Source organism: Oryx dammah, unplaced genomic scaffold (genome assembly GCF_014754425.2).
Source record: "Oryx dammah isolate SB20612 unplaced genomic scaffold, SCBI_Odam_1.1 HiC_scaffold_11232, whole genome shotgun sequence".
NCBI lineage: Eukaryota > Metazoa > Chordata > Mammalia > Artiodactyla > Bovidae > Oryx > Oryx dammah.
This window is the reverse complement of record NW_024080625.1, coordinates 4,718,571-4,734,687: the sequence shown is the minus strand read 5'-3', so window position 1 is coordinate 4,734,687 and position 16,117 is coordinate 4,718,571. Positions and strand designations below refer to the sequence as shown.

At 43.6% G+C, this 16,117-nt stretch overlaps 1 protein-coding gene across 1 annotated transcript in view; it reads left to right on the top strand.

Annotated features, from left to right (window-relative positions):
* Positions 1–7,169: 7,169 nt before the first annotated feature.
* The window catches only part of LOC120861344 (anoctamin-6), a 232,009-nt gene continuing 223,061 nt past the window's right edge, over positions 7,170–16,117 (top strand). The window contains exon 1 of the mRNA XM_040236992.1: positions 7,170–7,347. Coding sequence (XP_040092926.1) covers positions 7,275–7,347 — 73 coding nt within the window. The 5' untranslated portion in view covers positions 7,170–7,274. The remainder of the gene's footprint in view (positions 7,348–16,117) is intronic.

The following is a 16,117-nucleotide window of genomic DNA, read 5'->3' as shown; positions in this document are numbered from 1 at the left end:
TTTTTCTTGAAGACACTAAACATACTTGTCATCAAGGCTTCTGCACTTGCATTCACCTCTCCTTAAAACGGTTCTTTCAGATACGTGCATGTGTTATTCCCTCACTGTCTTCAGATCTCTGGTAAAAATGTCACCTTTAGCAGAGGTTTTCCTTCACCACTCTGTAAATCCATCCCCTAACCATCATGCCCTATTACTCTTTGCCTATTGTCTTGCAAATAAGACAAATGTACTTTTTTGGGAATTCCAGTGGATGCCATTCAGTCGCTCAGTTGCGTCCGACTCTTTGTAACCCCATGGTCTGTAGGACACCAGACCTCCCTGTCCTTCACAATCTCCCAAATTTTGCTCAAGTTCATGTTTATTGCATTGGTGAGGCCATCCACCCACCTCTTCCTCTGACACCTTCTTCTTCTTCTGCCCTCAATCTTTCCCAGCATGAAGGACTTTTCCAATGAGTCAGGTGTTTGTATCAGGTGACCAAAATACTGGAGCTTCAGCTTCAGCATCAGACCTTCCAATGAGTATTCAGGATTGATTTCCCTAAGATACTGGTTTGATCTCCTTACTGTCCAAGGGACTCTCAGGTGTCTTCTCTAGCACCACAGTTTGAAGGCATCAGTTCTTGGCACTCTGCCTTCTTTATGGTCCAGGTCTCATAACTGTACATGACCACTGGGAAGACCAGAGCCTTGATTATATGGACCTTTGTCAGCAGAGTAATGTCTCTGCTTTTCAACATACTGTTTAGGTTTTTCATAGCCTTCCTGCCAAGAAGCAACCATCTTCCAATTTCATGGTGGCAGTTACCATCCAAAGTGATTTTAGAGCCCAAGAAGAGGAAATCTGCCACTACTTCCACATTTTCCTCTCCTATTTTCCAAGAAGTAATGGAGCTGGATGCCATATCTTAGTGGGTTTTTTAAAATAATATTTAGTTTTAGGCCAGCTCTTTCACTCTCTTCCTTCACCCTCACCAAGAGTTCTTTAGTTCCTCTTCGCTTTCTGCCATTAGAGTAGTATAATCCTCATATCTGAGGCTGTTTCCCCAGCTTATCTTTTTTTGAAATTAAGTAATTTAACTGGAGGATAATTACTTTACAATATTGTGATGGTTTTTGCCATACATCAACATGAATCAGCCACAGGTATACATGTGTCCCCCCATGCTGAACCCCCCTCACACTTCCCTCCCCACCCCATCCTTCTGGGTTCTTCCAGAGCCCTGGCTTTAGGTGCCCTGCTTCATGCATCAAAATTGCATTGGTCATCTATTTCACATATGGTAATACACATGTTTCAGTGTTATTCTCTCGAATCATCCCACTCTCGCCTTCTTCCACTGACTCCCAAAGTCTGTTCTTTACATCTGTGTCTCTTTTGCTGACCTGCATGTAGGATCATCATTACCATCTTTCTAAATTCCATATATATGTGTTAATATACAGTATTTATCTTTCTTTTTCTGACTTACTTCACTCTGTATAATAGGCTCCAGTTTAATCTACCTCATTAGAATTGACTCAAATGCGTTTCCTTTTCATAGCTGAGGAATCTTCCATTGTGTATATATACCTACCACAACTTTCTTACCCATTAATCTGCCAATGGCCATCTAGGTTGCTTCCATGTCTAGCAGTTGTAAATAGTTCCAGCCTATCTCAGTTCCAGCTTGTAACTCATCCAGCCCGGCATTTCTCATGACATGCTTGGCGTATAGGTTAAATAAACAGGATGACAGTAGACAGCCTTGTCATACTCTTTCTCAGACCTGAACCTATCAGTTGTTCCACACAGGGTTATAACTTCTGCTTCCTGAAAGAGACAAATAAATAAGTACATTTGTCTTATTTGTCTTCATCCACCGGAACGGAAGGTCATGAGGGCAGTGATGTCACCTGTCTTTGTTTTTTGTTTTGTTTTGTTTTTTTTCTGTTAAATCCTCAACATCCAGGAAAGTGGCCAGCAAATAGTTCTCAGGAACTAAGAATGGAGAATGGTGGTATGTATCAGAACAGTGACAAGAGAGATGGGTGGCAACCAGCTTCCAAGATGGCTCCTGAAGCTCCCCACCTCTGGTCTTCATCCTCTGTATAAGCTCCCTCAATGATTAGAGCTGGCTGATCTGTATGACCAACAGCAGAAATGATAATGTATGATTTACAAAAGATGTTGTAGCTTCTACCTCACTCTAAGTCACTACATTTGAGGCTAATCTTTTATGCCACCATTGCCATGACCTCTTTGTGGTTCTCCATGGAACTTTACAAGCTGGAATCAAGATTGCCAGGATAAAAATCAATAACCTCAAATATGCAGATGACATCACCCTTGTGGTAGAAGGTGAAAAAGAACTAAAGAACCTCTTGATGAAAGTGAAAGAAGAGAGTGAAAAAGCTGGCTTAAAACTCAACATTCCAAAAATGAAGGTCATGGCATCCAATCCCATCACTTCATGGCAAATAGATGGGAAAACAATGGAAACAGTAACAGACTTTATTTTCTTGGGCTCTAAAATCACTGCAGATGGTGACTTGCAGCCATTAAATTAAAAGATGCTTGCTCCTTGGAAGAAAAGCTATGACCAACCTAGGCAGCATATTAAAAAGCAGAGGCATTACTTTGCCAACAAAGGTCTGTTTAGTCAAAGCTATGGTTTTTCCAGTAGTCAAGTATGGATGTGAGAGTTGGACTATAAAGAAAGCTGAGCACCAAAGAATTGATGCTTTTGAACTGTGGTGTTGGAGAAGACTCTTGAGAGTCCCTTGGACTGCAAGGAGACCCAACCAGTCCATCCTAAAGGAAATCAGTCCTGAATATTCATTGGAAGGACTGATGCTGAAGCTGAAACTCCATAAGTTTGGCCATCTAATGTGAAGAACTCACTCATTTGCAAAGACCCTGATGCCGGAAAAGATTGAAGGCAGGAGAAGGGGATGACAGAGGATGAGATGGTTGGATGGCATCACCAACTCGATGGACATGAGTTTGAGTGAGCTCTGGGAGTTGGTGATGGACAGGGAAGCATGGTGTGCTACAGTCCATGGAGTTGCAAAGTGTTGGACATGACTGAGTGACTGAACTGAACTGACTTGGAACTTTTGTACTTGGTTTCTCTTCTGCCTAAAACTCTACTCCCTCAGACAGTTTTATGTCTTGATCTCTTACTTCCTTCAAGTCTCTGCTAAAATGTCAAGCTGTGTGGTTATGCAACAATAGGCAACAAACACCAGATGTACTTGAGATATTCTGAAAATAGGGTGGATGCCATGGGATTTAGCAACTGATTGAATAGGAGGGAAAAGAGAGAGAGGAAGGAGTCAAAGTGAGGCTCAAATCATTGGCTTGTGTAACTAGTGGTGCCATTCTTAGTTTAGGGAAATAGACATGGGGCAGAGGTTATAAATTTAGTTTTAAACCTGCTGAATCTGAAATGTCTTAACAAATATCCAAGTGAAGATGTTCAAGCAAGTAGGCAGATACACCATGTGCAACACAGAAAGCTGAGCTGGAAATAAATATCCTGAAATCAAGGCCAACTCTACAATTTGGAGGGCCCAATGCAAAATGCAAATTCAGGATCCCTTGTTCAAAGAGCCTTTGAGATCCATGAGCTGCTTGGTCCTCCCCCTAAAAATCTGTAGAACTGAATGCTCTGGATAGGGGTGGAGAAGTTGAGCCCCTTCCTGTGGCCCCTAATCTCTAAACCACATCAGACGCACACCTCCAAGAGACTGCAATTTCCAGGCTAGGATGCACTTGCGCATGGGTCAGAGGCTCATTCCTAACAAGTCGCCCCTAGGTACACTGTGGCATTGACAGTCCAGGACAGCTGCCACAATGCCCTGCACACAAATGAACCTGACCTTCCCTGCACCTGTGCCCCAGTCTCTCCCTGGTCCTGGATGAGGTGACCGCGAGAGTGTATAGGAATGAAATGCCAGAAAATGAGAGGAGCTGGCAGCTGAACCTATCCCAGGGAGGCAGAGAGGTGGCAGGAGGCATGCTCCACTCTGTCAATGGACTTCACTTACAAATAAAAACCCAAAGATAGTGTTAGTAAGATCTTCAAGCTGGCAACCACAGAGCATTAAGACCGCAAGACTTCAAGTATATTAAGCCCTTCTGAGTGCAGGGCCCTGTGTGAATGAACTGTTGGTATGGCCATGAAACTAGCCCTGCTCGGAAAAGATAATACAGTTACAAGATTGAATGAGTTAATTAGGGAAAGATGAGAAGAAAAGAGGTCTGAGGATGGGAGCCAGAAAAGTACCAACATTTAAGGCATGGGCAGAGAAAGATGGGTCATTCTGTGGCCAGACAAAGCTTACAATTAATCAGAAGACCAATGAAGGGGAAGATACTTGGTCTATGATCCCTGACTTGAAAAAGCTTTGCCAGTCCTATCACCTGGCCACGGACTGTTAGGCACATTTTGTTTCATAAACTATTCATGATATAGATGATAATTTTTCAGAGTCAAAGGTGTGGTTCTTACCCAGGCCTGTTACCTTGATTATTTTTGAAACATATATTACTCAGTTGAAAAAACAATGCATGAAAGAAGCCATAGGAAATAAAATGGATTAAATGAAATAACTGACTACTACTAATAAATTTACAGCTAACCAAAGTAAATAATTCATTTCCCTTCTAGCAATAGTCACCTTTACATATAAGTCTAGCAATGGCTCTGCAACATTTATCAGACAAGAAAAATGTAAACTTTAAATCTGTGGAGAATTTCAAATGACTCAGTGAAACCTAATGGAAAATCAATCCCAAGAGTTTTCTAACTACTGATTAATACTGAACAAAATCCTAGGCCCAAAGAACTAGACTATTTGGTGAAAGAACTATAGCAGGGAGTTGAGAATTTTAAAGCTTTAGAATTGGTGGGGAGGGACTTCCCTGGTAGTCCAGTGGCTAAGACTCCATGCTCCCAATGCAAGGGGCCCAGGATTGATTCATGGTCCATGTTCCCAAAGCTGGGGGCCCAGGTTTGTTTGATTCATGGTCAAGGACCTAGATACCACATGCCATAACTAAGAGTTCACATGGAGCAGCTAAAGATACTGAATGTTGCAACTAAGACCTGATGCATCCAAAGAAATAAATAGATAAATATTAAAAAAAAATTGGTGGGAAAAAAGTGATTTTTAAAAATGTCTCTGAAGGGGTTTACAAAGTGACTTAAGAACACAGATTCTGGAATAAGCTGCTTGTTGACTCCCAGTTCAACCACTTAATCCCTGTTTGATTTTGGACAAGCTACTCAATGGCTCTGTGCTTGAGTGAAGGAGTGGTGAATCCTAGGGTTATTATGAAGAGTAAATGACTGAATGTAAAACATTTAAAGCGATTCCTAGGTGTCACGGGAGTAATGAATCTGCCTCCCAGTACAGGAGATGCGAGAGACTGGGTTTGATTCCTGGGTGAGGAAGATTCTCTGGAGTAGAAAATGGCAACCCACTCTAGTATTCTTGCCTAGAGAATTCCATGGACAGAGGAGGCCAGCAGGCTACAGTCCACCTGATCGCAGAGTCAGATACAACTGAGCAAGCAAGCAAGCACAACAGAACATTTAGAACTGTGCCTAGCACATAAAAACTACCATACGCATTTTTAAAATGAAAATTGTGAATGTTAATCACATTCACATGTAACCAAAATACTTCTGGAATTTCTATTTTAGTAGGAACCATATTATAAGCATTAGAGGCAAAGTTTACTAAAAGGAAATAATCTTTTCTCCTCATTTTTTTCCTTCAGCCTCCTATCTTTAAAATGCTGTATTGGTTTCTCTTTATATTAAAACTAATTTTCCACCAAAAGTTTCCTTAAGAAGCAAATATGTTTCCTGGATATTTCCTTAAAAGTAATTTCCTCTTGTCTTATAATGCATATTCATAGCTGTTTTCCCACTCCCACTGACAGTTGATTTCAATGCTTTATTTCTTTCATAAGAAAACATGAGAAATAAGTATATAGGAAAATAAAATGCACTTCTGTCATCTGAATATTTATTCTCATTATCATAACAATTTTGGACTTGAGTGGAAAAATACAAAATGTTTCAATAAGTTTTAGGGAAACAATGAATATAACAAGGGTTTCAAATGCACCTTCTAGCCCTTTGGAGACGTCAAAATGGACCGATGGGAACGCACCAGCTTCTCTGGAAAAAAGTTCTGCTGATGTACAACCCCAGGAACCCGCAGTTCAAGTTACCCCATCTGTCTGAAAGCAGAAATCCCTTTGTATTTGTCTTACTGCTCCCTCTGGTCGCCAGGAATGCATTCTTATACTCTCTGCCTCAACTTTATTTCAGTACCTTGTTTCCTCTGGTTATAATGGTTTTTCACATTGCTCAAGAGTTCAATTCACACCTAACCATTGCTCCAGGGTAGAATTCACCCCTAACCATAATGGAGGTCTTCCCTTCCTTGGCCCTTGTGACACGGAGGATGAAGCTTTCAAGACGATCTCTCTTCCGACCACTCCCTGCATGCGCCCCTACGGGCGGGAGTAGGGGGCGCTTCTTCCTTCCCTAACCTCACCTCACTAGATGAGGAAATCCTGCCTCTTGTGAACGTGTCTTTGGATCTCGCTCTCTTGGTCTTGTTTTCTTCTGTTGTTTCTCATCTACGAGTTTGGCCTCTTCTCTGTAATTGCCACCTCCCCATTCTCCAACAGAATACATGTTTCCCCACTTGGAGTCAGAGTAATTGATACTTTAAGATCCGCCATGGGCTCCACTTCATCCAGACTCGCTCGCCTAAAGGGTCTTTCCTGGGAGCTGCAGCAGCGTCTCTCTCTTCTCGAGTAGCAGATATCAAAGAAAGCGAGCCCAGGACCTGCCCATATATGAACTTGAAACAGAGAGCTGCCTCGTTCGGAGTCGACGCTCTCTCCTCCCCCCTTCGGCGAGTTCACTGGCGGGCACAGCGCGAATACCAGCTACTCCTTTCTTTCTTCCCCTGACTTCCTTCTGGGAGCTCATAAACCCGCGGCAGTTCAATCACTCCGCAGCGAGCCACGGCGCTCACTGGGCATGCTCAGTGGCCCGGCCCGGCTCCGGCGGCCAGAGGTTGTCTTGGACGCACCACTCGGGTCCGGATTCACCGAGCGCGGGCTGAGCACAGCGGCCCCTGAGCCGGGACTGAGACGCGCCTTGCCGTCCCTGCCCGGGCGCCCGCCCCGTCAGAGAGCCGAAGTTCCGGACTCCGAGGAGCCCCCAACTTTGCGCCAAGTTCCGAGCTGCGGGGGGAGACATGCCCATGATGACTAGGGACGTTCTGCTGGAAATGGAGCTGGAGGACGACGACGAAGAAGATGGGGATATCGGTGAGCGAGGGGTTTCCGGGGGCGGGGGGGGGGGGAAGCGGTGCGGCGCGGGGCCGGGCGTCCGGCCCCGAAACCCTCAGCCCACGCCAGGAAGGACTCGGGGACTGCGCGTGGGCGCCGCACCCTTCTCGGCGAGGGAGGTTGTTGGGACCCGCGGCAGGTCGGGGCAGAGGGACCGGGAGAAGGAAGCCCGCGCCGCCCGCATGCGGCTGCAATGCGGTCGCTTCCAGCCGCTGACCTGCCGCCTCCCGGCTCAGCTCGCGGCGGGCGGGCGAGCGGGCGGCCCCGGGGAAGGTCCGGGGGCCGCGGGTCTCCGTGTCAGTTTCGGGACGGGCGAGGGACGAGGGCCCTGATCGGGCATCGTAGATACGGGGAAGCCCCCGCTCGCGGGAAGTCTTGACTTTGGTCAACAACTTTGGGTTATTTTCTCCGGCTCGAATTGGAGCGGGGGATTCCGGGGAGCCAGCGCGGGCTGCGAGCCCGAGGGCGGGGTTCAAGGAGCGCGCCCTGGTAAGGAGAGAAGGGGTGTGACTCGCCTGAAGCCACCTCTAGGTGAAAGCAGACGCGCGGCCCTGGTCCGGTGGGCTGGGGCTGGGTGGGGCTGGGTGGGGCTGGGTGGGGCGGCTCGGGACTGATTTGAGTCCGCTGGGCGTGGGCCGGGATCCTTTTTCCGCGGCGCGGGCGGGGGAAGTGATGCAGTGGAGGAAGCCCTGAGGCAGGGTGGACCGCTGGGCATTTCCTACTCGTCCAGGGGCCCCCGGAGCTCAAGGGGAAGCCCTGCGTGCCCTATTTCTGGTTAAAAATTCTTTAGAAGTGGTGCACGGAGAGGGAGAGCTGTTTAAGAGTTAACCGAAAGGGGTGGGAGGAAGTGAGGAAGGCGAAAGCAGTTGGAGGAGTGGAGAGAAAGGTCCCTAAAGAGAACACTGTCAGCTAATGATGACAGATAGAGCGCATCCGGAAGACTGGCAATTAAACTACCAGGCCGACTCCGACTCAGTTTCCTGGACGCCAAATCAGTTTCAATAACGTAACAGTTCCTGCTTAGGTACTAACACTCTTCTCTAACATATTCTAATATATTCTTCTGTAATAACTTTAGTAGTAACTTAATTTTAGGAATTAGGTGTGGTTTTTCGTTCACATTTTGGGTACTGCTCATGTATTTATTTTTCTGTTGTTTTCAACTCTATTGAGATATAATTGACATTTAACAATGTGTAAGTTTAACGTAAAACATGTTTGACACACTTATATATTGCAAAATGATCACCACCAGACAGCTAACCCCTCCAGCATGTCACTTAATTACCATGTCTTTTTTTTTTTGTGGTGAGAACATTTAAGATCTAATCTCAAAAGATACAGTGTTATTAACTCTAAGCACTATGCTTAGATACCTGGAACTTAGTCATTTTATAATTGGAAGTGTACCCTTGACTAACATCTCCCTACTCTCCCCCTCATTTTAGTGTTTCTGTGAGTTCACCTTTTAAAAATATTTCACATGTAAGTTACACAGTATTTCTCTTTCTGTCTTATTTCACTTAGCATAATGCCTTCAAGTTCCATCTGTGTTGTTGCAAATGACAGGATTTCTTTCTTTCTCATGGCTCTAGTATCCCATGTTATATGCATGTACGTATACTTATACATATCACATCATCTCTGTTCATTCACCTGTGGACAGATAATTATTGTCTTTCCATATCTTAGCTATTGTAGGCACTGCTCATTTAAATCCAAAGCCAAATTGAATAGAAGGTATTATATACTCCATACTTTCATTTACTTGAGAATAATTAATTAGTTATTCATCCATATGGAGGGAGCAAATAGTAGTGTTCATTTTTATGGGAGAGAAAACTGAAGCTCACAGGTTGATTTGCCTAACTTCTCACCCAGCTTATTAAGATTCAAACCCAGGTTTTCTGACTTGCAAGACCTGTGCAGATTGATGCCCTTCCACCTTGTCACTCCAGCTGTCAGGGTATTATACTATTGTTTAGCAGGCTGTGGTAGTAAATCCTCTTTCCTGCAGTGCTGTGGAGGTCCTGTAATCAAATCCTGCAGGCCGTCAAAGTCAGATTCCCTGGGGATTCCCAGTCTCTTGGCTGGATCCCCAGGCTGGAGAGCCTGATGTGGGGCCTAGAATCTTTACAACAGTGTGAAATCTTCTTTGGTATTATTGTTCTCCAGCTTGTGGGTTGCCCACCTGCAGATATAGGATTTGATTTTATCATGGTTGTGCCTCTCCTACCATTTAGTTGTGTCTTCTCCTTTGTCCTTGGATGTGGGGTATCTTTTTTTTTGGTAGGTTCCAGTGTCTTCCTGTCAATGGTTGTTCACCAGCTAGTTGTGATTTGGTGCTCAGGCAGAAGATGAGTACATATCCCTCTACTCCAGCTTGACCCAATTTCCTCAGTATACTAATACTGATTGTTTAGTCACCAAGTCGTGTCTGACTCTTACGACTCGGTGAACTGTAGCTCACCAGGCTTCTCTGTCCATGGGATTCTCCAGGCAAGAATACTTGAGTTGGTTGGCATTTCCTTTGCCAGGGGATCTTCCAGAACCAGGGATTGAGCTTGGATCTCCTGCATTGGCAGGTGGATTCTTTACCATTGAGCCACCAGGGAAGCCCAAATTCTTATTACATACAAATATAAATCATAGGAGAAAACTTTAAAAAGTTATAATAAAATTAGCACAATCTGTTTCATAGGAAAACAGTTTTGCCTGTTATGGTGAGGTGTCACTGTTTACACTGACAGTTGTAAATAAAGAAGGGTGAAAACCCAAATAAAAAGTAAGCAAGACTGAGCTTTGTTAACCATGCCATCAAGAGATTTCACTTTAGGGGGAAAAAACTTAACTTGGGCTACTCTGTATTTACCTGATGGCTGTATCAAGTCAAGCAGTGTAGGTGTATTTAAGAAAATAAATATCTCTATTCTTCTTTCATCCCACCCTTCAGAGTCTACTGATATTAATACTTGATTGTATATAGGGGTCAAGTCAACATATTTTGTATCAGTCAACAAATACCAGGTTTCAACAATTTGGAGTTGTTATACAAATTTAATGTGGGTTGCAGTGATTTTCGGAGAAGGCGATGGCACCCCACTCCAGTACTCTTGCCTGGAAAATCCCATGGGCGGAGGAGCCTGGTAGGCTGCCGTCCATGGGGTCACTAGGAGTAGGACACGACTGAGCGACTTCACTTTCACTTTTCACTTTCATGCATTGGAGAAGGAAATGGCAACCCACTCCAGTGTTCTTGCCTGGAGAATCCCAGGGACGGGGGAGCCTGGTGGGCTGCCGTCTCTGGGGTCGCACAGAGTCGGACACGACTGAAGCGACTTAGCAGCTGCAGCAGCAGCAGCAGCAGTGATTTTATATCAGGAGATGTTTACCATACCAGTGGAAAGTTTGTCATTTAAAATAAGCTTTTTTAGAGCTTACCAGAAGTACACTAATGGTATATAACCTTTTATGAAATAATTATAATTGCCAACTATGGGAGAGAAGACTCTGGTGATATGAAGATTATAATTTTAACCTCTACCTCTAGTTTTGTAATGCAGGGCTCTGCTAAACCTGTTGACTAACATATTTCTCCCAGCACTTGTCACTGCTGAGAGTTGTGTAATAATTTAAAACTCACGCAGGTACTGAAGGTTTCTATGAAACTTGTCTATAGCTATTAATTTTGTACTTCAGAGCATAAGAGTTATTTTGACTCAATTTCCTGGGTAAAACCTCTATCATCAATTAATTGGCAAGAGACAAAAAGAAAAACTATTTAAACTAAATACTTCTACTAGAAGTGTGCCTTCTAGTAGACTGGGATTTGCACTGCCCTCCACTCTTTTTTAGATGTGTGGGTTTCTGCTTACTTTCAAAGCATTGTTGAGTGATGTAAGTGTAAGGCTTGCTTCCTTGTTTAGCATGAAATAAATAATCGCCAGAGGTCTGTGAAAGAGCCTAATGGCATGGGAGCATTTTTGCAAAATGCCACTTATTTTCTAAATCATTTCTAACAATGAACCACAGATGTTACATCCGGGCAGTGATGGCAGGAGGTATTTGGCTCATGGCCTTTATTCCCATGATGAAGATCACAGTTGAGGTAGGTTCTGTGTGCCTGGTGTGCAGAAGGTCCTCAGCTGCCTTGCCTCCAGAAACACTACCCCCACATCCTGCCACCTCATTGATCATTGAATTGAATTAACATCTCTTCCTGTTGGTGTAGAAAGTGATAGAAATATCTTTTTTAATCAGAATGTAGATATTTAGTATGCTGTTTTGTTTCTTGCATTTCCATTGTTCAAACTTAGCTGAGGGAATAAAATTGTTTTCCAAAAAGAAGGCTTATCAGGATCACTTCAGATAGTTCAGGCAAAAGGTTTTTGTTTAGATGGTTGGCTGTGTCAACTAGAAAAAAAGCATGACCTGAAAGTTGAGAATTATGTTTTGTTCGGGAGCTTATTGAGGACCATAGCCTGGGATGACAGCCTCTCAGGTAGTTTTGAGGGACTGTTTCAAAGAGGCAAGGAAGGACCCAGGATATATAGGAGTTTTTTTGCTTTAAAAGCATGAAGAACAAGAAACATGTAGTTGAACATCAAAAGATTCCTGCTAATCACAAAAAACAGACATCTCAAGTTAGAGGTTTTAGTGCTTTTCTTTGTATGGGAGAATGTAAGAATCTGGGCTTATTGAAATCATTCCTTTGATATTCATCTTAACTATTATCTAGGACCTAGTATCCTGTTTTCCCTCCATCCTGAATTCCCTTCAGAGTTCATCATGGGGTGGCGGCAGTGGTTGATGAGTTTATGGCAGTAACATGTCTTCATTTACTGAAAGGGCTGGTGACATTTTTTGACTGCTTTGGATTCCAGACTACCTGTGGTAGAGTTTACTCTCTGAGCCCACAGTTAATAGTCCTTCACTGGAGTGGGGATGGGTGGGAAGAGGCCTATTAACTTTGAGAGGCGATAGTCCAGCTATACCTCTCAAGTATCTTCGTTAGCTTTCTTTTTACTATTGCATTTTTATATAGACATATCTTCTGCACTATCTCTGTCCCCTCACTACAAACTTTAGCCTTAATCACTTGCAAATCTGATTCTTGTACCAGTTTTGCTTTGTCACCATTAGTTGAGCAAACCTGTGCTAGTTGTAGGATTAAGTGCTGAGCTTGTTGTGGGGAGAGTAAGATGCACGTCCTGGCCGTAGAGAGTAGGTTCCACGGAACCAGCCATTTGCAGTAAGTGCTGTTATTGAAGTATGTCCACAACCGTGGAGGAGGACAGGAGATGGCTGCACAGTGGAGATTGCTGGGCCAGCTGTTGAAGAAGCAGGCAGGCAGAAAGTTTGGAGTTCCAAGTATTGCCTGTGGTGGAGGAGAGCAATGATGAGTCTGGGAAGCCAGGAAAGTGTGGCATCATGAAGAATCCTCCAAACATTTTGAGGGTTTTGGATTTTACCCTGTAGGTCAGTGGTCCCCAGCTGGCATCAGGGACTGGTTTCGTGGAAGACAGGTTTTCCATGGATGGGGCGGGGGATGATAGGATGATTCTCAAAAGAAGAATGAAGCCTGGATGAATGAAGCCTGCGCAGTTCACCACAATAGGGTTCATGCTCCTTTGAGAATCTAATGTTGCTGCTGATCTGACAGGACGCAGAACTCAGGCAGTAATGCAAGGGAAGGTCTGTAGCCCGGGAGTTGGGGACCCCAGCTGTAGGTGATCTGGAGCTCATGAAAGATGATTAGGAAAGGAGTGATAGAATCAAATTTGCTTTTGGAAAGGTCTCCCTGTCAGTGCACTGGGAAATGGGTTGGAGAGGGGAGATGGTCAAGGTAAGCCTTTCTGGTAGTCAGGTTCAGAAATGGCCGGTGGTGGTCATGGGAATAGAGAGAAATGGAACTAAGAGCTTGTGAGAGGGGCAGCACCTTTAAGGTCTTGGAGACTGAAGGCTTCCAGCAAACAGAGGAGTCCAAGGTGGGAGCTGAGAGATTAGGTGGAAAGTAATAGCAGGAGGAGGAGAACAGATGTGCAGGAGGGGAGAATTTTGCATTGTTCTGCAAGCCTTACACTTTTCTCTTCTGCTGTAGCTCAGACCATTCCCCTTCCCAGCAATACCAGACTCTCCTTCTCTTTCTCAGCAGCTCCCTCCCGTTCTAAACCCATCACAATCCCAGAAAGCTATTGTTGGTCTCTCTAAGCCCAAAGTGGCCACCAGTGGATGTTCACACTCCTAATTTTTCTATTCCACACAATTAGAACTCACCTTGTATTTTTGTTATTCATTATCTTTGCATTAATTCCACCAGCTATAATGTAAGTTTCTTGAGGGCCGAGACGAGGTCATGTAAAATATCCCAAATGTTATAGACATTCCACTCCTGTAATTTAAGAAAATTCTCTCTTCCTCACCCTCCTCTAAAATGTACTAAACTTTCTGCGATGTTTTGTGTGTTTCTGTTCTAAGTTAGTCCCCTGGTAGCTTTGCTGGTAAAGAATTCGCCTGCAATGCAAGAGACCCCGGGTCAGGAAGATCTTCTGGAGAACGGATAGGCTACCCACTCCCATATTCTTGGGTTTCCCTGGTGGCTCAGCTGGTAAAGAATCCTCCTGCAATGCAGGAGACCTGGGTTCAATCCCTGGATTGGAGAGATCCCCTGGAGAAGGGAACAGTGACCTACTCCAGTATTCTGGCCTGGAGAATTCCAGGGACTGTATGGTTCATGGGGTCTCTAAGAGTCGGACACAACTGGGTTACTTTCAGTGCCCAGAATGATGCTTGATATCTTCAGTGGAAACCAAGTAAATCATCGTTGAAAGGAAGAAGAAATGAATTACTCTGAACAATTAAAATAATTAATTAAATAAATTTATGTAAGTTAAGTAAATTTAATTAAGTAAATAATAAGCATAACGGTTAGTGGATTTTATGGCCCTGGGGAGTTCTTTTCTCTGGCACTTGGAGATGTGCACAGTCATCTATTATAAAAGTGCTGATTGTACATGTTCGTCCAGGCTCTCTGCTGGGTCCTGTGGCTCCTGCCCTTCCAGCTCCTCACTGTCTGGGAAGGAGGCAGGTATGTGAATAGATGATTGCAGTCATCTGTGATGAATGCTAGACTGTGATCAAGGTGTGTGCTGGTGTCATGGTGGCACCAAGGACAGAATATGTGACCTTGCTTAGGAGGGTCCAGGATGGCTTTACAGAGGCAGTGCTGGCCCCCGAGGAATGGCCAGATAGGTGAGGGGATGTGGAGTGTTCTGAGCATTCCTAAATGTTGCCTGATTTCTCAGCAAATCATCCTCGATGCTGTCCTTGCCCTATTTGCTCTGACAAGCGGCTCTTATGTATATGGTGTGCGTGTGTATGTGTGTATTCTCTACCAGGGTATGATGGCTAAAAAGCAAACTATTCTTAAAGTCCTTCTCTTTGAGCATAGCCAGTCTTACCCTGCTGTTGTTTTCAATTTCAAATCCACAATGTATCTTCCATGTTCTAACTCTCAAGTCTAATAATTACTTTCCAAAAGATTCCCCAGTCTTCTCTTAGCTGTCTTATTGTTCTTTGGATCTGACACAAGCAGCTCTAAAAGAGGGAAAGAGTTCTACACACACATACCCTACCCCTATTTTTTTCTCAAGAGGTTGCAACAATTACATATGTTGATTGCCATGTGTTTCTTTCTCTTTCTTTTAGAAACCAAGAAATTTAGACGCCTGTAAAGATTACCCTCAGAGATGCTATTTAAATTCTAACATTCTTTGGAGGAAGATTATAGTATGTTGTTAAGATCTCCACAGTCTAGCTTTATTTATATTTTTTGGCCATGCTAAGCAGCATGTGAGATCTTAGTTCTCTGACCAGGGATCCAACCCGTTCCTTCTGCAGTGAAAGCATGGAGTCTTGACCACTGGACCACCAGGGAAGTCCCAGTCTAATGTTTAGTTAAAGGATGATCTTGCACTCTCAGTGTTATTTGTAGCAAGTTAGATTAAAATCATTGTATTTTATAGAAGTTTCCACTCTAGCTAATTCTTTAGGTTTTCTTCTTTTATCATACACATCACTTTGTGTTTTGCATTCCAGTTACTTTAGCACATTTTAGCAAACTCTATAGCCTTAGAAGAAGAAGTGCTATCTTATTTCCTTTGTACCCTACAACCTAAGTATTATAATGTTTTCACAGAGTCCAAGTATTTGTTAAGAGATGGTATTTTAGATTGTAATGTGAAGCTTTTTTTGTTACAAGTTATAAGCTGGTTGATTTGCTTTTGATACAAATCATTCAGGGTTTGGATCTATGCAAAAATCACTAGTTTTAGAACAGAAAAATATATTTCCAGTCACCTTCAACCAAGGAAATGTACTTCTTGACTGATTGGTAACTCATATGTAAATGTAGAGATTGTGAGAATTTAATACAGGGTAGTCATTGTTTTATGTCAATATTGCTTTTCCTTTAGTTTTGTCTTGCCTTTTAAAATGCAACTAAAATTATTTAGCACCCATCTTAAAAGAAGTAGCCAGTTTAAAGACTGCTTGATGAAAATGTCAACAATAGAATATTTTGGACATGTGCCAAAGAGCAATCCAAATACTATTCAGCCCCAAATCAGACGGAATGTTTGCACAGAAGACAAGTTGAAGGGTTAATAGGCAACTTTCTCTGCTATGGTACTTATTACTGCCCTGGCTACATGTCTGAATATTAATTGAAAGAACTTGCTACAGTAAGTTG